The sequence below is a fragment of the Tyto alba genome, unplaced genomic scaffold (assembly GCF_018691265.1).
Source record: "Tyto alba isolate M040663 unplaced genomic scaffold, T.alba_DEE_v4.0 Super-Scaffold_6, whole genome shotgun sequence".
Taxonomy (NCBI): Eukaryota; Metazoa; Chordata; class Aves; order Strigiformes; family Tytonidae; genus Tyto; species Tyto alba.
In genome coordinates this window covers 23,623,068-23,646,940 of record NW_024881327.1, presented here as the reverse complement: position 1 = coordinate 23,646,940, position 23,873 = coordinate 23,623,068, and the positions used below count along the sequence as shown (strand labels likewise).

Here is a 23,873-nt window from a genome sequence, read left to right as displayed (position 1 = left end):
TTTTTAATTTGAATTAATGTTTAATGTGACAGGTGTGTAGGTGGATATGAGATGTTGATTGAGAAGGAAAAAGAAATTTGATTGGTTACAAACAAAAAGAAAAATCTTTTCTGTAGCATTAAAATTACACCTATTATGAAAAACATTTCCTGTCCTACAGAGTGAATTTAAATGAAGTGTATTAAATGCCTCCTTGGTGTAGAGAAACTTAACCACAGAATGAATTTAAGTGGCAGATGTCTTTCTGTGTGTTGGTAGGGCTCATGCAAAGTCACCGAGCATAAGAAGCTGAAATTTTGAGTCAAAGTCAGTAGAACAATTCTCATTTAGCTCTCGATAGTAAGACTCTATCAGTCATGCATAATGGAATCAAATCTATTCCCCAGAGATTATGTAAAAGTGAATGATGATGACAACTAAAGTAGTGAGATAAGGTTTTTGTATGCTTGATCTTACGGATAAGGAGAAAGGGAAGAACACCACAGTGGAAAAAGGTAGAACTAAAAGCACAGAATTATAGCGTATTTATGCATGCTTCTTAATTAATTGTGGAAATCAACATCCAAAGTGGCAAAACATACTGCACATTTTCTGTTCTGGTGCTTTCCACCAATACTGTCTCTTAACCTTGTAGGCTCTTCTGGAGGCTGTCTGACTCTTCCTAACTGTAACGAAGCATAAGGAGCTGATAGCTAGAAAAATCAAGACATTTCCTTCCATTATCTCATTCTCCTACTGCTTGACCTTAAAATAACTCATGATGTGACCTTTTAAGAAAGATACTACAGTCTCTTAGATGACAGAGAGATACACAGAGACCTTAAATTTATAGCTGGGCATTTCTCAGTTCTACACACAAAATAATTCTCTTTCATCAGTTAATTGAATGATACTTGATTTGGTGAATTACCTTCAAATATGGTGTGTGTCCTCTGTATGAAATTACAAACTCTGTATTTCAGTAATTTTCAACCATTTTCAATTTCTGGGTCTAAAAATTTCCAATGGAAGTGCAGACTGCTGCAAAGCAAATTTAACTGTCAGCTGCTCTGGCAATTGCCCCATTTTTATTTGCCTTTTGGAAATACCTGACTACTAATCCACAGACAAAAGTCATTCACTGACACACATCAGTTAATAACTTTAATGATTATTTTAATTGTTAAGAAACATATATGTTTGAGTGGCTGAAAGATGCAGGAACACAGTCCAAAGTTAAGTGGTTTATCTTTTGGATCCACAGATAGCTTTTACTAAATTCAATAGTCCTCAAGTGCATTTAGCTAAGAATAAACTGTGTCTATTAAGATACTGCACAGGTCTTTAACCATGAAGGAAAATATAATGCCAACCTAGAGTCATATTGATGGTGAATGTGTGATATTTTTAAAAAGATATATGTGTGCTTAGAGAAGGTGAGAGAGATGGGGTGTGCACATGCTGAAAGATCAAGTGTGTACTATCAAACAGATGAGACAACATACCATCTAGTGTTTGAAATAAAGTGCTTGAAAATAAGGTAGATGTTAGGAATAAAGTGTTAGAATAGTGAGAGAAAATTATATAGCATCATAAATACTTATAAATAGCACAAATAGAGTTTGTTTTAGGCAATGTATCTGTGTTTAAAGGTTAAGAAATTAAGCTATTAAGAAAACTTAAATTATTTTAATCTCTGGTATGCTTAACATTAAGGAAACTGAAGTACTGTTATTCATCTACCTGTTCTGGAGATGTGTATAGTTCTGTGATTTGTATGTCTCTAGGCAAGAAAATTTGTAGAGACAAATTATAAAATGTAAATAAGGTTAGAAAAAAAACATTTATTTTACACAGTTGCAAACCACATTATAAGAATTTGCAACATGGCAGAACTAAACTGAATAATAAATGTAAAAATCATCTCCCTAGAGTTAGTTTTAGGTGATCCTAAAACACGACACCAGTATGAATAATTAGGATGTAAATCAGGCTGAAAACCTTGATTGTTTGATCAGTGATTTAGCACAAACTTAGTCAGGTATCTCTATGCTACTTTGCTGCAGTCGAATTAAAATGGATTCCAGAGTCTTTCTTTTCTCCTGAAGCTGTTGGATGGACTTTCCATTCTCAAATGTCTGTGTCACAAAATGGATGGTTCCATCAGATTATCTGTGGATTAGAAAGACAATCTCATAAATTGAAGCTGAAATTAGTCAAATGAATAATAAAGTAACTTTTTCACTATAGGAGATTCTATATTAGTATCAAACGGATTCTTTGCTCTCTTAAAATGATGAAAAAGCATCAAAAAGGAAAGCTGTGTAGTTTGGTTGGCATTTAAATAGTTGAAATGCAAACTTCTAGCTACTTCACTGTTCAGTTGCATATTTCAAGGAGTTCAGGGGAACTCCAGTGCCAAGACTCATTAAATAATTCCTAAAATTATTGAAAAGCCATTTGGTGTAGCTGAAGCTAGAAGGTTTTAAGCTGAAAGAATGTTCAGGGTTACTGTGAGTATCACTACAACTAGATTTCAGGCCATTAAAAAATAGTGAAGTACATCTTGATTGTGTACAATTCATGCTTAAATTAAATTCATATTCAAATAAATAATTTTCAGACTATGCTCCACGTTTTGAACTTCTGAGTTAGGAGTCATTCTTCCTCATTGAAATGAGACATACAGTGATTGGTGTCTTAAACATGCCTCCTTCCTCAGCCCTCAAGGCCTGTTAAATCATCCACTGGGATGGTTATGGTCTAATTGAGAATTGATTGCACATTGAATAGCATAAGTGGAATATTGGAATCATTGCTCATTGTTTCCAGAACTGAAGCAACAATGTCTTGAAAGAAGCCACGAGACCTGTTTCATTGCAGAACCATACTTTTTGTCTTCATTAGTTTCTTCAACATGTGATAAAAAAATCAGATTCTTAAGCTGGGAGGAGTGACGAATACCTTGTTTTCAGTAACTTCACGTCGCTGAAAACTATGTCCTAAATGGAATGACTAGAAAGCATGTTATGCTTGGAGTTTTCAAATGTAAGTTGAAAGTTAAAACCACCCAGAAAGGGCTCAGATAAAGAATCTGCAATGTGATCAGTATTTCAGAAATTATAGCAGGCATTTTAGAGGTTTAATAATTAGTAGGAATAAGTTAAGACAAATATCTCTCAGTTAGCGAAATATGACTCCGTCATAAGGGGCCAGCAAAGAATTTCTTATGTTCTAATGATCAACCCCCAGCCAAAAAGAAACCTAAAAAAAAAAAAGAAGAAAAAACACCATAGATTTTCCTGTTGATCATATTGCTCCTACACAAAAAATATATGTGCTTCTTTTTGTTTCATGCATGGTAAAGAGAACCAGAAGTTTATTAAATTTATGTGATAATCTCTCCCCATTTTAGTTAACAGTAAACTGCGCACAGACTTGTGTGTTCTCTAGTTTTTCCTGCTCATGTGTTATTAGGCAATTGCATGATCTGCAACTAAAAGGTAGTTGTTTCTTTATGTGTATAGTACTACTGCTGGGTTTTGTACTTTTGGCAGAAATCCAGCAGAATGTGAATGAGACCACCAAACTTTTTTCACAAAAGTAACCAAGTGTTAGTCAACCTATTTTCTCTCCTTTTATTCCCCAGTCACTACTAATTGGGACTAAATTTGTAAAGGAAAGATAGAAATTATATATCACACTAATAAACTTACAAACTATCAGGTTTTCTTCCGTTTGGGCATTCTGGCTGGAATTAACAGTGATTCAATTTTCTATTAAAGTATGCTAATAAAAAGTATCAAGAATTTACTAGTAATCACTTACATTTTGTAGAGTATCTATCATTTTGGAGTTTATTGTTCCAATCTTTTTTGTTCTGGTTTTGGTTTTTGTTTGGTGGTGTGGGTTTTTTTAATGCTTATGATGAGGCATCTTGATTTTTGCAGGCTATTATGCTCTGTTACTACTGATGATTTTCTGAATAATCTTACAAATTTTGATGATTGCTGTCTTTCTCATCCTACTTTAAATCTGTTCTTCTTCATGTATCGAAACATTCAGAATCTTTCCAAAAGCACTAACTAAATAATATATGTTGTCAATTTCTAGGAAAAGCATTTACCAGGTGGGGAAAGCAGCAGCAGAAGTTTAATATATAAAAGTGAAATCATTCCAAGTTTAAGAAGATATATAACTGGATTTACACAGAAAAAAAAAAATTGCTATAGAGGGATACATCTATCAGAAAACATGAGCATCTGAATTTAAAACATTTACTGGCCATAGCTGATCTGAGTGCCACATTCCCCTCATCTTTTCTGAATAGTTTCATAATGCATAGTGAGGAAGATAAAGAGGAATTAGAAAATAAGTACATTTTTTGATGCCATCTCATTTTTTTGCGGATGGAAACTGACCAAGTAACCACATGCTAAAATTTTACATTCTGCACTGCTAGACAAATATGATACTGTAAAAGACACTTTTTCAGGGTTAGGACTGTTGCTTTGTTTTGTAGAATATCAAAATAATGTAAAGACATAACACAATGTTAAAAATAGGAGCAAAAAATAATAAGGTATATGTTCTGTAGTAAAAAGCTAATTATTGCATTGAAATCACATCTCAATAAGATTGAATTTTTATTTCACCATCAGAGAGCTAAGTGTCACGCACAGTGTTAGAGTGTAAAGTTATAAAGCTGATATCACTGAAACTAGAAGGCAACTAGTGAGGCTGAAAGCTCAACAATGATGACTAAAGTTAGAAAGCAACAACTGAAGCAAAAATAGTGACAATGTAAGGGAAGCTGTAGGGGTAATGATGTGAGACTCCAACAGAGAGGAAAAAACCCAGCACAGTTCAGCTGATTACATATCTAAAATTCTCAGTTGCAGGGCAAACAGTTACTTTTGTGAAACTGTTATTCCTGATGGTAAGAAGAGTGAATTAAACTCATGGTCTGGTAAGAAAATAAGAACTAAGTTACAGAATGCTTGTCTACCAACCTGGCTTCTTAGTATGTGGTTGGTTGGTTGGTTGGTTGGTTGGTTTCTCAGGTAAGGGAAAAAGCGAAGGACCACATTATATATAATATTGAATGAGATAATCAAATGAATAGATTCCATTTACAAAGTAGTCCAGAAACTTTGTAAAGCAGCACTTCCCTGAGAGGGTCTGGTGAGTTACCATCACATTTTGGGGCTGTTTTTTTCCCATGACTCAGTCAAACTAAGAACAAAAGCACTACTGTAAATCGAAGTGAGGGATTAGTAAATTAAAGTTATTAGATAATGCTACATTAGGGGCTTTTCTTAATAGGGTAGGAATATATGTGGAATTTTTTTTCTCAGCCCTTGTTGCAGCTTCCTCAATCAATTAATTTTTATGCTTTTGTAACTTTTGAAAGCAGAGAACTGAATGATTCTCATTACACTCTTTCTAATTCTTTTTCCTATTCAGAGCATAGCAGTATCTCTCGTGCTCATGAATCTGAATCTTAATAGGCAAAATTTTAAGAAAGTAATTTCTACCTTCCCTTTCCAGTTGCATAGTCTCATAGATTCCAGGGTTGGCTTTTTTTACAATACTTTTCAAATTTTTTTTTCCCTGTTTTGTCAAGACCAGGAATAAGCTTTTAGAAAATTTGAATATAACCATTTATTCATAAGAGCGACCTTATGCCTTATACCTTGTGCATGTGTGAGAAAATAATTTGGGCTAATTAGTGTGGTTTTAATTAATGTATAATTTAGGACTGTAGGTAGATATATATATATCGAAGAGGTGGTGTTAAAACTTCTATTTCCTTGACATTGCCTATTGACATCTACCTCCTTTTACCATCAGTGTTTGCTTTTTAAAATCCTGTTATTCTTTATTTGACTTTTCTCATTCTATGTATATGAAATTTGGAAGTCTCAAACCTGAATCAGGATGCTAATCTCTGATGAAGTGTAGTGATATTAGCATTGACGTTTCTAACTCCTTTTGCTCAGGCTCATCTTAACAGAAATTGTATAACTGAAATTTCAGGTGTCTTTGAGAATTTTCATTTAATTTTGAATATTTCTAATATGAAAAATTTTAATGTGAACACTGATAGGATTAGTGCAAGTATAATGTTACAGGATGCAGATATTGTTTATGGATGTAGCAAGTTTGAAGTATCTCTCATGAATTCTCTGTGTGCATAAATAGAAACAACATTCTTAAAGTTTGTAGTCATCCTGCTGCCTAGCCATGGGATATGTAATGCTTAAAAATCCAACCTTTTTCAAGAGTCAGTTAACTCTGGTGAAGTTCATATTTTCTGAAATTGTGAGATATAGCTCCCACGATGCATTCCTGCTTCAGTATGGCATTCAGGCATGCCTCCTCTTCAGAACAGATGTTATGCACAGTAGTAACCATTCCTTTTTGTTTATACAGTTTCAAATAAACAATTAAGTGAATGGTTTAAGATCTTGCTAAATTAGTTAAATTATTTCACCATTATGTACTTGTTCACATTTGTAACAGTTATAAGAAGACAATAAAACACTGAAAGTAACTGAGGACTTTGCCTCTGAGATGTTTCTCTTCTAAACTATTAAGCAATATGACACTAAAGAGGGAGCTAATGTCTTACCTAGAAGCGGAGGAAAATAAAGCGGTCCAGCTGCTTCAGCTTGCATCAAATAACCAATGAATTGTGTACAATAACTGAAGGATTTCTGCTTCTTATAGTTCTCATTTTTAAAAATCCTTTACTACCAATATACAGCATATTGTAAGATATCGGGGAATAGCTATTTACATAACTGTCCAAAATTTGTGTCCTACTTGATGACTTGTCCTTTAAAGCTTTTTGAACCTTCTTTCCTTTTTTATCTAGAATACACAAAGGAAAATCTTACTACTCATTTTTGCCACAGGGGAGTGTATTGATACTGTACAAATTGTGATACACAGTTTCATATATAAATGCTTTCTTTCATTTTATGAACTTGACAGCTTTAGTTCATAGATGTACCTTTGTGGCTCTCTGAGGTATCCACACATCTGCTGTTTTCCTTGACAATGGCAATACAGATGCTGCTATCACCATGGGAATGGTACTCCTGAATGAAGCTGCTACCTCCAAAGGGGATGTTGGAAAAAGGAGAAGTAAGTTTTTTTAGTACAACTAAGGCAATGGTTAGACAATTAGAAGACATTGAGAAATTACAAGTATATATCTGATGAAGTTTTCAGAAGGTCTTTACCTTAAGCCAGTTTTTATCTTTTGTGGGGTGGAGGAGAGTATAAAAATTCTGTTGATAAAACTGTGTTCACATGAAGTTGTAACTGTAAAAAAATGTTCTAAGTATACTCAGCCAAGGTACAGCTTGACACGGTATCTCCACTACATAGTACTGCCTAAATGCTTTTTGGCTCTTGAATTATATTGCAAGTCAGCAATACAAAAAACAAGAGTTTCAAAACATTGTTTTCAAAATGAATTTAAGCATTTAAGATGCTTAAGATTACAACATCCAAAGGAGTGTGAAAATTCTTTTACTTGGTACACTTTGCCAGTATCCTCTCTGGAGGAAGGTGAAAGCCCAACAGTAGATGTAGTACGGAACATATCCTAATTTGTAATGTCTACAGATTCTTAGCCTGAAGTGCAGGTTTTATGTTTTTCTGAATATTGTTGTCATTCAGAATATTTGCAAGATTTTTTGGCAATGGATTGTATAAACACACAATACAAAAGTATTTTGTCCAGATTTAAACTTCCAAACTGTTATGTCAAACAAACTTTTACTGTGTATGACACAGCTTGAAACAAATATGCCCATCTGCCTTTGTACCTTTTATAATATGTTTTTTCATATCTCCTGCCTCTTTTTCTTGTATAAGGCATTGAAGACCTTTGAAAGATACCAGACTTCCTATGCTGCTTCCTCTTTCTTTCTAGATCAGTTCCTTGGGTTCTTCTCTGTAATACACAGTATTGCAGATAGGGCTGGCCAACTGTTTTCTATAAAAGCATTCTGTAATTCTTCACAATTGCTGGTTGAACATTGGCTAGAGATCTCTAATCTATAGTGATTTGAGGGTCTAATTCAATGAGATGTAGACATATGATTTAATTCTGAATATCTTTTACAGTATCTAGCTTTAATATTGATGTCAAAAGAGACAGTGACATGAGTTTAATTGGAATATGATTTTAGATCACAATTGAGATCTTGGTCTGTAAACATGAACACAGCAAAATAACAGTGGGCTGCAGCACAAATTCAGAGTCTCTTCTGCTTGTGGCCATTATGTAAACGATTTCTGTGTACCTGCCTTGCACTGTTCATGCTTTGCAATTTATTCATCCATGCTTTGAAATCATATTTGTGAGTGTTGATTTCTTTATAATGAAGTGTGTTTATAGGATTTGTACATGGCTAGTTTTCTCAAAATAACTGCAGAAATTTTATATTTCAATTGATGTGTGTCAGTTTCCACATGGTCAGTTTTAATGAAAAAATGTGTCATTGTCAGTTTCCCATGCTCCATGGTTGCTCATCCTTCACTCAAAGCCAACACACTTTTGAGGCATGAATATTGCAATTAAGTAGCAAAGGCTTGGCTAAAGTAGGAATGGTATAAGAAGAGAAGCTTTTAAAATCAAAGTAGCTCACTAGAACCAAAACATTCCCTAATGTAAATGAGCTGCATCTCAATTATATGCATCAGTTTGTAACATGTTGCCTTTTTTTTTTTTATCCATTTACATGCAACTGAGCGAGCTATCATGATGGAAAAGGTTTTACGCTATTATTACACAGGGTGCCAACTGGTGTTCCAATTTTATTTGTTAATTTAAGCATTTACTTTGCTAATTCATTCTTTGCCTGAAAAGGCTCAAAGCGCTTGCATCTGGATGCTGTCAGAAGGTCTACATCATTGTTATTTATCTTCAAAACCTAAAGATTTATATCGCTATGAAGAGTAAAAAATGATTTGGCTAGCAGCCTTGGAACTCACAACAGTGAAATGTTTTAGCCAGTAAGAACTAGATGAAGTAGTTACTAAACTGCCTTGGCTGTTACGTCAGCCTTAGACGGTTGACTAGAGAGAACATGATTCCATTAGTCAGGGGATATTATTCTAAATGTAATTTGTTTTCCAAAAAGAACAAGCAAATACCTGAAATTATGTTACTTGATATGTATAATTTACAAGGTTATTAAATCCATTATCAGCAGTAAGGTGTTTGCAACCACATACATTGGAGTTGAAAATTTCTGCTCTTTTTTCTTGAAAATACATTCACACTGACAAGTTGGTTTTTCCTAATAACCATAAATATTATTTCCATATGTATTTGAAACCCTGTCAGAAGATATTGGGCATCAGTAGTCAAGACAGTAACATTTTTGTATTAAACTGTGTCAAAATTCTCCATAAATGATTGACATACATAATATTTTTTGTAGATATTTCAGTTTTAAATCTTTTATGTGCTAATAAACAAAGTTATTTTCTTTCCAGTAATATGTCTGGTAGGCCTGGGTCTGGTGGTCTTTTTCTTCAGCTTCCTGTTGTCGATATTTCGCTCCAAATACCATGGCTACCCATACAGGTAATCTCTCATTAAATTCTTATTTTATAGGTTTTAGTAGCTTTGTAGAAGTTTAAGAATAGCTTTCGGGTAAACAATCTTTAATTTTTACCACTGAAGTCTATGGGAGGTGGAAGAAGCAGGAAAAATGGTAATTAATTCAAGCAAACCAAAAGTGGCTGGAAAGCTAATGTTGTTAGCATGACTGTTAATGCAAACCAATTAAATGGGTTTGAGCCCAGACATGTTGCATACACAGTGCCCCGTGAAAATTGCAAAAGAAAACATGTGCTTGAGTTTATAGACCTTTATTAGATATTTATTTGTGTATCTTTAAGATGTACATGAGTCAGGGCACAAAAACACCAAAGCAGTGTACAGTGCTAAGCTATGAATTATCATTAAAAGCACGGTCTTCTTTTGTCAGCCACATGAGAGAGGAAAGAAAGGGTTATAGTTTTTCTTAATTATATATACAGCTATCAATTAAACATGTAATTTGTCTGACAAGCAGAAAAAGCAGAAAAACAGTAAAGAAAATACAGTCGTTGCCTTTTGTAGGTGGATGCTTTCTGCTGGGAGGTCACCTACAGATGTAGTCTAGACTTAAGATTCACATCATCTTGCTGATCTGTTGCATTTTTATAGTAGCCTGTCAGAAACAGATGGCCCATAGCATTTTCTTATGATCCTGGTTCCATTTGCAGATGTACATGAAAAAGGCTAGCTAGAGGAAAAAGAAAGGTGCAGTTAAGGAAATCTTTAGTGATAAAAGCAATACAGTGACATTTCCTGAGTCATCAAGTTTGTGCAACAGAACAGAGACCTGTTGATTTTTCTCTTTCAAAGCTTTGTTTTGTAGATTGGCGAAATATTTTTATTGAGGAAGAGTCATTTTCCTGTTGTTCTGTTCTCCAGGATTAGCAGTTTTGTTCCATTGACTTTTGATCCTATTTGAAACTATGCTGTTCTTCCCACTGCTTCAGTCTTTGCTCCTTTTTAAATATTTTTCCTGTAGAGATCTATATCTATCTCTATATGTATACAGTTAACATAGTCTTAACGTGTTATGTTAGGCTTTACAATAGGGATAATACCCAAGTGCTGTTTTCTGCCCTCTAGTTGGCCACAGTGCATTTAAAAAAAATTAGGTTTTCCTTATTGCCAGTGAAATTATTTTCTATAAACTACTAGACTAATCCCTCACAGAATATTAGACAACATTACTATTACCATATATGAAAGAGTAAGTGGATGACGTGTTGCAGTGTAGATATAGTAACATTTTATTGAAAGATCTGGGATGATGAAATGTCAACTAATACATACGTAAGGGAAACATTAGTACAACAGATTCACAAAGTTCTATTTTTAAGTAAGTAGAGAACAGGAGAACTGTAGCTATTAAAGTTAACAGTTCTATTGTTTTTACAGCCACTGTTAAAAAATCATACAAGGAATACTTCTGCACTTATTCTCAGATACTTCTTAGTGTTAATTTCTATGACTGGGTCTTGTGATCAGTGCAGCAGCCAGCTTTTTATTCTGTGTTATGTTCCACTAGTAAGGATTCAGCCTTACAAAGCCAAATTAGGTCTAACATTCGAGCTAATACATAAAATTTTTCTGTTAGGTTTTGTTGTGAGATTTTAGAACTATTTTCTTGTTTACTGAGCTTGGTCTCTTTATGCAGATTAATAGACATTTAGTTTAGATCACCTCAGATTAGTTTTAGCATTTAATAACATCATACTCAAGACAAGAAAGCTCTTACCTTTGCAATATGCAGAGGTGTGCTCCTGCTTTTTATTCATCTCTGCTAAGTAAAGAGGTCTGTGAAGAGCCCAGTAGTATCATATTGCAAAATTTCATCAGCATGGAGTTAGTAGTTTGCCATCTGGGAAGGTGTGTACAGCCCCTCAGCATCCTCTAGCTTGACTGACTAGCCTGAAAGACATGATCCAGTTTTGCTGAGTGGGAGGTTAACTTAAGTACTTAAGTACTTCCCATTAAGTACTTAAGCCCTAAACTTAAAAGAATAAGGAATCATGAGTTTGATCTGCAGCTTGTAAGCTCACTTGAGAAGCACTGCCAAAGAATGTCAGCCATGGTCTGAGCTCACTTGCATCTTCTCATAACAAGTTTGCTAAAAAAGGAAAAAGCAGTTGTTGTTGTGTTCCTTGCCATACAATTTAACAGCTACTAAACAAAACCTGACAGTTGTACTAGTTCATTTGTAGTTCTTTCATCTCAGGAATGTTCTTACCACCTGTTAACAACATGCTTATATGACTGTGCCAGTTTCCAGACCTTTTATGAATGTTTGCACTAGGGTTTTTTGACTGCTGTATGATACCTAGGATGTCTGAAGTTGAACAGTACCTTGTGAATATTAGTATGCTCTGTGAGTTGTCATGCCTACACAATATCATTGATGTTACTGCAGACCTAATTGGTTAGGTCCACTACATACCTTATAATATCATGTATTGTAAGCTTTAAGAATCTTAATTTAAATAATGTTGGGGGTTTCCCTCTTTTCTTGCTAATCTGTTTGCTGTAAATTTTGGATGGGATGGATTTATTTCCACACACACACACACCCTCCCCCCCCATAATTGAACCTGTATTTAGTGAAATATCAGACATCTTTTCTTTGGAATGTCTAGCAGAAGTTGGAGCCCTGTGTAGATTTTGTACACCTCTGTTAGTATCTAAGCTAAGAATAATGGATGTCAAGAATTGGAGGTGGAGGGAAGAGGGAAAGAGACCTTCTGAACTCTACTAAAAGTTTCATTTCAAGAAATTTAGTTTGATATGTAATCCATGTGGAAAAGAAGTTCACCTATTAGTATGTTAAAGCTGGTGAAGAAATAAATAAAATAAATACAGGATAGTACTGAAAAGAATGATTCGTCACTGTTAAAATGAGATCATGCTGCATCATGTCCTTACTATGAAGGAATTATTAGATCCATAAACCAAATTCTGTCTTAAGGAGCTAAGTAGATTCACTATCACAACTTACTAATCAGTAACGCCCATCAAGTAAATTCATAAAAGAATGAGCCCTGTGAATGCATAAGTAGATGAGAAACATTTAATAACTAGCAAAGTGCTACACAGTTTTGGTTGGTTTTTTTATAATGTTACTGCTCCTGCAGAATTAGCAAGATCTTACGCAGGCTTACTTGAACTGTCCTAGATTCTTTATGTTTTCATGGGAATAAATTAATCATTCAATCTGAAATCCTCACTCAATGCAGAATCACTGGAAACTGCCACTAGAACTGATTCTTTTGCTTTGTTATTATCAAATTTCATTTGCTAGTTTCCCAAATGTGTAATTTACTTATCTGGTCCTTTCCAGTGTTAAATGTTTCAGGTTTCTTTTGGTCTCTTGAGTAGCTCTGACCTTATTTTCTATTGTGTTATTTTAAGTAAACATACTATTGATTCTTTGACACTTCAGTGATCTTAACCATATCATTTTCATGACACTGCCATAGTGTTTCTTAAGAGAAGCCTCTTTGGTTTATGTGCATAGTTCTTCTCAATTTTTAATGAAGTGAATGTGCAAAACACTAAAGAGGACCAAGTATAAAAACTCAGTTATTTTCTTTTTCCCCTTTTAATTTAATATCCTGCATTTTAACTTCAGTTATATATGCATATATATATTAATCTTTTTGTCTGTTCCTTAGGATCTTCCAAGGAGTTCCATGTCCTATCAATTGATCCCAGTGTAGATATATCTTAAGATGTGAAATACGTCTGTCTTTTTACTTTCACTGGTTGTAGATTTCACCTTGAAATGATCAGTCTTTATGTGATAATTTGTCCTCAGGCTAGTAAAGCTTTGCCTTTAACAGTACTAACGATGCATACTAATGATCTGGCAGAAAAAAAGAAAGACTGTTTTTGTTGGCATGCCTAAAGCAACGGTTAAAAACTGAAATTGTTTTAACGCTATATGCACGAACTCAAACATCAACTTCACTGTCCTACTTTAAAAAAAAAAAAAAAAGTCAAATATACTAAATTGTTTCTGTTCTCTGGCACTGAACAAACAAATAAGTCCTCTATGAAGCATCATGCATCAATAAAGTGGAACAGTAACACAACCTGCTGTGCATCCTCTTTCTCTCCAGTGACCTCCGTGTAGTGAAGATAAATCAAAACAGAGGTTGAGAAACGTAAAGCAGGAGTCAAAAACTGGAGAAAGACTGTTACTTGCTTTTCTAATGTGCATAAATAAGGGTACTGGGAATGCTGTTGTTTCTTTGACCCTTGTAATGCCATTGTCATAGTTCATTTCTGTGACAAACAGTAAAAGTGTCCAGAAGTGTGCCAGATAAGATCACAGGTCTGTAGGTGTGCTCTTTAGAGGGCACGTATGTAGAAAGGGACAGTAACATTTTGTTTACGTTTCTTTCATCCACTAGACATTTTCCAATTAAGTTTTTTATTTTTCCTTCCAAAGAATTTTCCTCTTGAAGGCTAGGGTTGGGGAAGAAAATGGTTTAATTAATATGCTGTTGTAATGGGAGAGGTGACGCAAAATGGAGGTTATCATGAAGGTTACTTACTGAGTGAGCACGATTGTGATGGATGAGCTAGCATGTAACTAATATCTCTGCTAGAGCCATTTTTACCATGGCAGAGCTTTTTCCTGCCTGTACTAATTCACCTTTTTTATGGGAGCTAGATGAAATTTTTCATTTTGCTAAAACTTTCATTTTAATTGCTGTCATTAACTGTTGAAAGATAATGCAATAATTTTATTTAATATTATTGAACTTTTCCTTTTATAATAATAAGAATGTTGATATATTCAAGAGAAACTTTTTTGGAAGCCTTCTCACCCGATGTTTAAAGTGAGAAAGTGATATTTTAAGTATCAGATCCCTGATGATTGAGCAATAAAATTTCATTATATTAACAGAAAATTTTATCTGTCAACTAACACACATGCGAATGACAGAAACTATTCTTAACTGTAAGGGAAAAGCATGAAATCTAAGTTAGCTTTGCTAGTCAGGAAAGAGCTTGGAGGGCTCTCCGGACACCTCACTTTAGGCAGTTTCAGTCCAAAAAGCACACAGAATGTTAAAAAAGAGTGAGAGGGCATGGTAAGAACAAAACAGAAGACATCAGTACACTATCATAGTATCATATAACTGGAAATGTTCAAGAAGACAGACAAAAGTCCTAGCCACTCTTTATTGATGTTAAAAAAGGTTTTTCAATTACTATTTTTTTTAACTTTGGCTGAAACTTATTAATTGCCCTGTGTTGTCGTTTCTGCTTGGTTTTCTGAATAAAACTTTTAGCACAGTTTCATTACTGTTGACACTTCCAGTTGTCCTTTCAAGTCCACATTTTATCATTTGCTGTTGTTTTAATCTGAATTTAAATTATATGAACACCTACAAATTCAGAGTTTTCATGTAAGTTTTCATTAACTAGCTTGCATTAAGTAGCTTTTTAAAGATTTTTTTGGTACCTGCAGTTGAGTGTTTTATTATCAGATTATCCTTTATAGCTATTGTATTTGAGTATTATTAAAGAGAGTCATGTGAAGAGTTTTTAGTTAAACCATGAAAAATAATCAGTATTCTGAACTGTTTATTGGTGGAATGGAAAATACATATTCTGTATTGACTAGCAGAGAAAACGAACTAAGCTGCAAGAAAGCATGATAAATAAAAGATGCCTTATTTTCATCAAAAGACCATAAATGTTAAGTCAGACATGAAGTACTCATTCATTACTTAGAGAAAAGTAGTCAATGCAACAAGAACAGACAAATTGCAAGATGTCCCAGGGCTTGAAAATTCCTCACATTCACTATATACACCATATAAGAAATGTCTACCCTTATTGAAATTAAATTAGTTTCAGTAAAGAAATCCTGTATACTAATGAGCAATTGAAATTAAATGCAATTGAATAAAATGGAATAGTTATTTTTTGGAAATATACTGGTAAAATATTAGTAGAATAAATAGTATTTGCAGACATATAAAATTAAATTAATTAATAAACATGAGCACTACTGACAACTGTTCAGATGTTTCATGTTGATTTTATGCATAATTAAATTGATTCACCTAAAGTTTATGAACTGGTAAATCTGCTTCTGATAAAGATCCACATTCAGGACTATAGTGCTAAGCAAAATAGGCTACTTTCTTCAAAACGTCAGAAATAGAGATTATTTTAAAAGACAGGAAAACAGCAATACACAGTTGTCAAAACAAAGCATCTTGCATTTAGCATTTTCTATGCTACTTCTCTTAATGCAGCTAGGCACCGTGGTCTTCAGCAAAGAAGCTGCCCATTGAAGTGGAAAGCAAAACAGCTCAGTCTCCTCTCTTCATTTAATAAACCATCCAGCAGCACACTGAACTCATTAATATCCACAGACCTCCACATTCCTCTCTGTGTGCAGTGCCCACGTTCCGTGCTGGTCTCTAGTCCTTTAAAGAATGGAAGATCTGATTTCCAGGTGTCTGGCCCCATAGCAGATCTCTTAAGGGTGTGCTTCTTCCTGTGGCAAACAGTTTGCATGTTCTTCTATGAGTAGTACCTTCCCTCTGTGATTACCACCATTAAGAATGCCTCTTTTTGCTTTTATGACTTTCCTGTAAATCTTACAGTTTACCATTTACTCCTACCTATTCTACTCATTTCCAACTAGTTAACGTCTGGAAGGACACAGTTTGGCCAGCCTTTCCTGCTTTGCGTAAGGGGACATGGTTTCTTTTTTCTTTTTTGCAGATCTACCCCAACAGACATCCAGTTTGCTACTCTAGATTTTTTATAAACCCTGCCCACCCCACACACAAAGACCCCCACACACATCCCCCTTCTTTTTGGCCACTCTCTAGTTTATGATTTTTTATGGTGTTTTGGCTTTTTGTGGTTTTGTGGCTTAGGCTTTTTCCTTCTTTGTATATCTAGCTTCTTAAGCTTGTTTTATAACTTCCATATAACTTTTCAATGTTTACCTTATCCATATGTTAGATCAAGTCTCTTAGCTGCTGAAGACAGAAACAGTCGCTATGGTACTAGCATATTTATCCAAAATGACACTGCCATATTTATATTTCCTGGCAATTACCACATTCAATATTTTACCCTTCCTGAACCTATCAATGCTACCTGCCTGATTGTTGTAATCTTCAGCCCCTCCCACTCCTCCTCCCAAACTTTTTCACTACCAGTATTCCTCTCAGTTCCTTTTCTATACATGGCCTTACACGTCTGTCCTAGACTTGGGTTACCTTTTTTAGTCTCATGTGCTCAGCATTTTCTTCTCCACTCAGCATCCTACAAGTCACCTCTTCATGGAGTTGTTCTTGCTAGCTTTTCCCTTTCAATAATCACTTCACCCTCCAGCACCCAGCCAACTGCCATCTGTTTTGCCTTGGTTTGTATGTCTTGCCTAATGAGCTTGTCAGCTTTTTGCAGCAGGGAACATCTTCGTACCAATACAGTCTTTTAGGCTTATGGCACATATTTATATTTTGTAATGATTAATTAATTATGCCATGAATGGAAAACTGATGAAATTACTACAACATGTGTGTGCTAGAGCACACAGTCTATTGATAAGCAGATGAAAGATCTTCCGTTCAAAGCTTGAGGCAGTGAAGAAACCCCTCTGTTCAGTGGGTCATTGCCTTGGTGTTTTTACAGTTAACTCAGTCTATAGTCATGCACAAGTCTTTCTCTCTGTGTTCCCATTTCCCAATTTATGACAATTGGTAAAGTACTTTAGAAAGGTATGACACTATATATATATATGCTTTTTTAAAAATACAAAGTTTTGGCCCAGGGTAAAGAAACAGCAATGTAATCTGAAACTTCTTCATTTATTCAAATATTAGAATTTAAGAATCTGCAACCTTACAGAGCCTTGCCAAGTCTTCTATCCTCTCCCCACTCTGGGGCCACTTCAGCAGTAAAAGAAGAATGTTTTAAATAAATCTGAAACATCCTGGGAGAAGTAGTTCTCACTTTAAGTAGTAAGAGCAGATGCACAACTTGATTAAAGAGAACAGATGTTAGAAATGCATTTTGCTTTCTAATTTTTTTAAATAGGCAAATTTAAGTTTCAGTCACTCAGGTTTTATTTGATGACTTTAATGCTTGTTTAGTAATTACTGAATGGGATATAAAAACTTAAGAGATTATTATACAAATGTCAAATGGTTTTTCAAATTAATGTTTTGAAGTCTTTGTTTATTTAAATAATTTTGATGATATGTTTTATATGCATTTTTCAGGATTTAATCATATTTTCTTTCTTTTCAGCTTCTTAATTAAATGAATTCAAGAGGGATTCATTTAGAGCTGCTTACCCTGAAGATAAGCTGTTACTGATATTATCTACTCGCCAATGTTACATGTATTCAAGAATCTTTTGTTGGTCTATCTGTTCTTGTGATAATTTATATAGTATGTTGGTATAGAAATGAATTCAGTTTTATGCAATGAATGCATAATTTATAGAAACATACAGTAAACACCTCACTGGGAAATACTAAAAAGTTATGAATTTCAAAGTACTAAAAAGTTATGCTCAAGAATTTAAATAAATGTCACTATAATGGGCTTCTGTTTAAAGCTTCCTCATTAACTTTACTACATGAATCCAAAGGGTATTGCCAAGATTTTTCACGTGAAGTTTGTTATAAGGTTTTGAGAACCAATATCATTGGTTCCTCAAGTACTGTTAAGACAAATACTATGGTGGAAACTGTAATTTAATGACTACATGAACTTTGCCAGCACTTTGCTTTGAAACAGTATATGTACATATATATACATACACAGCTGCAAGGCTGTAGAGCAGCATTTAAACTAGAAGCTGGGGAAAAACCTGACAAACTCAAAACACCTGGTTCACAAATTGATAGAGACTAAGAAGGGGGATCCAGCTTTTTCAGAGGTGCATCAGCTGTTAGCCAAGAATCCGGGATCACATTGTGTAGGGAAGGAATGCAAATCAGACTGCCCACGATGCCTGCTGACTGGCATTGGCCCATATGGTGAACCTAGGGCAGAATCTGCAAGAGCTTTACACCAGTGCTAGAAGCTTGAGAAATGGATAGAGAAATTAGGATCTGTGGTATCAAACAACAGCCCTTGGTGTAACAGACATTCAGAGACCTTGTGGGAAAAAGGAAAAATAATCAGGAGACTGTTGCCAGGCTACTGACTTGAGAATGGCACAGCAGTATATGTGGGTGACAAAATAGCACCATATGTGAAAGATTACAGAGACTGCAACAGCATGGACATCTTACAGGAAAAAAAAGCACTGCAGTAGGTCTCCATGGTTGAAAGTCTGTGCGGACCTAATTAAAAAAAAAAATAAATCTAATTCTAAGAAGGAACTAGAACTGTGCTGGTGGGCCCTGATTAAGATGACGATAGCAATCAGGAAGTGAGACTTAAAGAAACTGCAAGTTTCAGCCAGGTAGTAATAGTGAGACATCACAAGACCACATCCTAATGAGATTAAGTATTTTGTGATGAGGTATAAAGTATTCCAGTGATACATGCCTGCCTCCTGGAACAACTAATAGATCTGAAATAATAACCAAATCAAAAGTAGCAGCTTGAATAGTGCATGGGTACTAACATAGGAGGAATTCATGGGAGAGGTACTCTGTAACAGCAACCACAGTTCAGTAGTGTTAATACTGTTTCAGGAGGACAGTCAAAGTGAAATCTGAACTAATAAGTTGGAACAATGTAGAGATAAAGTCAGTCAATAAAACAAACAAACAAACAAAAAACAAACAAACAAAAAAAAAAAAAAAACAAACAAACAAAAAAAAAACAACAAATGACAAAAAAAAGGAACAGTCCAAATAGCAAGACACCTACAACCAGCCCGGGGGCTGTTAAATACTGCATTAGAAGCCCAGGTAAAACATGCTGCAACTCAAAAAAAGAAAGAAAAAATACCTATATGATCAATAGGAAAGTTAGTCAGAGTTCTGTGTTTTGATTGCTGGCAAGAGGAACAGGAAGATTCACAGCACATCACAGATCAGTTGAAAATATAACAGGTCTAAAAAAATAATCTGAAGATGATGCTCAAGGTGATAGCATGGTAGCACAGAATTTTTTAAATACACCAAAATCAAGGGACCAGGTAGGGAGCTAGTAAGAGAGCCGATGACAAAGGTTTAAAAAGAGACACCCAGTTAAAAGACTGTCACAGAGAATCCAAATTCTCTGTTGCAGCTAGGCCAGAAGATATAGATCAACGTGGTCTAGCACCTTCTGTGTAATTGCTTTAATTAGATAAGGTAGATGCTGGTAAAATCTCAAGATCAAATGGCATTTATCAAAGAGCTCTGAAGGAAATCAGATGTGAGGTTGCAGAACTGCTGAGCAAGGTGCCTTCACCTATCATTACAGATTGCCTCTGTATCAGAGCACTGACAGATTGCCAACACAGCTGTCATCTATAAAAAGGAGAGTCTAGAGAGAAGACTGAGCTACAAACCAATGAACTATTTCCAGTCCTGATTGTATGGTCAAGTCTGAAATAAAGAGTAAGTTTACTGAGAGCAAGGGTAAACATAGTCAGCTGAGAAAGGTGTAGGACTTGTAATAAAGAAGAATTTAAGCTCACAAAGGTAGGTGAGGGCTAAAATAGTGTCGGAGAAGTACATGGATAAAATTCCTTTGGTACAGCTTTATTAATCTATTCTGGAAGTGGAGGAAATATCCTTTTCATGACTTGAAAAAGAGTTAAAAGATACCAAGCCAAGGATAGAGCTTAATGGCCACTTGTCATGACAGAAAAGTCAGCAGTGGGACCATTTGAATGCATCTTCATCACTGACCTCTGGAAGGGCATATTCAGTACAGTCTGCATTATATAAAAGCTCATATGGTACTGTGCTGATGAAGAGAAAAGTCCACAAGAACTTCACAAAACTCAGTGAATGGGTAAATAGTTGGCAGGTGAGCACCAATGCATCTAGAGAAAAATAAATCGTGCCTTATTTGGCTAAAACTTAAGAAAGAGACAAGAGAGTTATAACTGAACAGATTTTAAAATTGTCTGTGTTGACTGGAAGCCAAAGAAAAGATGTTTGGTGCCATCGGTAAGCATATAGGTAACAAGACAGAGGACAACACAAAAATCTCTGTGCACTCTTGTAGAGTGACTGGTGTACGTAATTCTGATCTACATATCTCAAAGACACAGGGCAGCTCAGGGTACAGAAAAAACACAGAATTGATTGGGGAGATAAAGTCCCTCCTTATAAAGGGACACTAAGAAAATTAAAAAAACTGAGGAGTGACTATGATTGTGGCTTACAAGTTTACAAACGCATTAGATAAACTGAATGCAAAACCACCAAGTCCTACAATACTAGAACCAATGCGCAGCTGATTTAAAATAAAGTAAAAGGAAGTACATCCTTACTACTTTTTCAAATTCTCTGCCACAGGAGACTGTGGAGCTAAATAATACCAGCAGGTTCAGAATATGGTCAGAAAATTCATGGTTACACTTCCATGAGAAACTCTAAAAAAGAGGCAAGTGTGCACTGTTTACCATCCTTAATACAATAATTCTGGAGAGAGTATGAAGGAAATCTTTAAGTCGTACCTCCAATCAGTGAGAACAGTGAGCTAGATGAGCTTTTGGTCTGACCTCCTAAGGCATTTTGTAAGCTCATTAAGAGATATGAAGGAGGAAGGAGGTGACAGTAAGATGACCTGCCTGATCTGCTGCAACTTGTTCTCTTGACAGCACAAATAAGCAGGCCGGGAAGGCACCAGCAATCAAAGAGGCCACAGACACAGGTAGTGGCAGAGCTCAGGAGGATAAGAAGCATTTCAAAAGATCCCAAATCCCAAGGCATGTGGATCAGGCAAACCCTGAAGGAAAAAAATCTTTTTTAAAAAAAGTACAAAATTGAGCGGAACAAAGATACACAGAGTGATGTATTTAGATCTCAAGTGCTGAGCAACAAGAACATATATAACTGTATTTTAAAATAGATACAGAAATGTGTCATTAACAACTTCAAGACATTTTCATCACATCTGATGCATCAGAAATCTTGGGATCCTCTTTTGATGCTATCACACAACATTTTATGAAGCAAATGCTATTCGGTGTCTTTCCTTTTACATTCATGAGGAGCTGGTAACTCAGTTCCTGTCATATTTCATAGGTGATCACTTCCAGTGCTATGAATTTATCCCCCTAACTATAGCATTCAGAGTAGTATAGGGACAGGTTTGAGTCTGATTTAAAGAACAAACTGAAGCAGTGAGGAACACAGCTGTAGCACAGGCAATAAGAGTTGCAAGTTCACATGCAGCAGGCAAGAGTCCTCCATTCCTTGTGCTTACTCTGCTGCATGCTACCTGGCACATACACTTCCTCCCCACACCTAGGTTTAGATATTTTTCTGTATACCTTAGCAAGCATTTTCAAGGGCATTAGCTACATTTTCTTCCATCCTCATGTACCAGGAGCTTCTTCCTTGTATCCTTTTCCTGTATCACAGGCCTTAAAGTTTTTACACAGATCCAACTGTTGTTCGGTGAAACTTCATTCCACATTTGGTTTGTTGCACTTTGATAGTTACCTTAACTATATGTTGATGTAATTGGAATAGCATATGTGTTGTGATTAAAAGACCATTTAGATGAAAATTAAATGATGTATAAATCTGAAGGTGGAGATAAACAAGCAGTATCTCTTAAACGTACCCAGATTCTAAATGAGCAAGAGTGTGGTACTAAAAATCTTGATAGCATTTTCCAGTAGTTCATGTTTGCAACAGTAGACACCTACAAACTTGGAAAAAAAAAAAATCCTTACTTGACGATCAAAGTATAAAGCTTTGTAACAGCAAAGCCTTGCAACTGAAGTTGCAAAGAAAGTGTAAGAACAAAAAAATAAAAAAAAAAATAATCACCATTCTCTTTCCCATCAAATTCAACTCCAGATACTTTTCAGAACAGCCAAATAAAACTCTCTTCACAGTCCTGTAAGTGACATTAACAAGGCTCAGTGTCCTGCTAAGAATCTAGAGTAGACCTCCACATGGATGTAAGTGTCTGATCAGGCAGAGTCATACACAAACTCAGGACCTCATACTTAAAAGATCTTCGATGTCTTTAGACCATGTTAGAAACTCTGGTAGTTGTTCTTCCAGTTCTTTGTAATCCAGTTCTTTGTAATATATCAACAACAGAGTATGAGTTCACTCATTATACCTGGTACTACTGAATAACTATATTCAGGAAAAAAAGAGCCTGTAGTTGTTTGTTTGGTTTGGTTTTGTTTGTTTTTTGTTTTGTTTTGTTTTCTGTGATGAAAATGTAATATAGATGTGGGTTTGCATGCTCTAATATGATAATTTGAAGATTTTATGCACCTGTTGAGGCTTTGGGGTTTTTTACCCCCCTGTACTTTCTATCCTAGAAGAATTTCACCCCCATATCTATCTATCCCAGACACATGCACACATACACAATAATGCCTCATTAGTTCTTAATGAAAACATTTTGGAGTGCTAACAACTTCTCGTTAGAACCTCTCAAATCCAGAAGTAGACATTCAGCTATGCACAGTCCATGTATCAACTGGAGCACTGTATGTTCTCCTCTGAAGTATGGATACGGGCTACACTAAGAGCTACACGAGTTCAGAGCTCGTTGTCTGCCATGCAGCAAACCGAACCCAACACCATCCATAAAGGAAGCTTAGGTCAAACAACTCAAGCCTTTTGCTTTGTCTGATGTTGTCATATAACAACTCCGCTATTTGCAGAGGAACAAACCTTCACAGAATGGTTTTTAAATTGGATGTCACCTATGCTAAAAATTAAATTGTATGTACTCCACTCACCCCAATTAGCTATACTGTTATGTAAGATACAGCTAACATGAATAAGCAAACAAATTTCTTTCTCTGTGCATCACAATAAGTGTATGGCGCTGAAAGAAGCATCTTTCTGTATTTTCAAGGGGAGTTTGTATTGTGCATTAACACAGGTCAGTACAATTTACTGGAGATTAGTAACTTCCAGAACACCAGGCTGTGTGTTGGTCCCTCTAAAACTACTTAAATCAAATAGGGGATACTTCTCTAGTTTGTATTTAGCCTTTCTGCCTTGAATTTTAAAAATTATTCACAAGTATAAACAGTAATGAAGAAGCCTCAGAAGTTCCCAAGTTGGAAAGCTTTGTTTTATCTTCTATTAGTTATATTTTTGCTTTAGGAGTCTTACTCTAGAGAGAAAAA

General features: G+C 35.2%; 1 protein-coding gene and 1 long non-coding RNA gene across 2 annotated transcripts in view; one reads left to right on the top strand and one right to left on the bottom strand.

Moving 5' to 3' along the window:
• TUSC3 (tumor suppressor candidate 3) overlaps nt 1-18,190 on the top strand; it is a 132,136-nt gene extending 113,946 nt beyond the window's left edge. Inside the window, exons 8-10 of the mRNA XM_042808046.1 lie at nt 7,057-7,131; nt 9,499-9,589; nt 17,891-18,190. Coding sequence (XP_042663980.1) covers nt 7,057-7,131; nt 9,499-9,589; nt 17,891-17,906 — 182 coding nt within the window. The 3' untranslated portion in view covers nt 17,907-18,190. The remainder of the gene's footprint in view (nt 1-7,056; nt 7,132-9,498; nt 9,590-17,890) is intronic.
• Nucleotides 9,861-11,457, bottom strand: LOC116963214. The gene is made up of 2 exons (XR_004408028.2): nt 11,343-11,457; nt 9,861-10,295 (listed from the first exon to the last, which is right to left on the bottom strand). It is a non-coding gene; the product is annotated as an uncharacterized LOC116963214 (long non-coding RNA).
• Nucleotides 18,191-23,873: the final 5,683 nt, after the last annotated feature.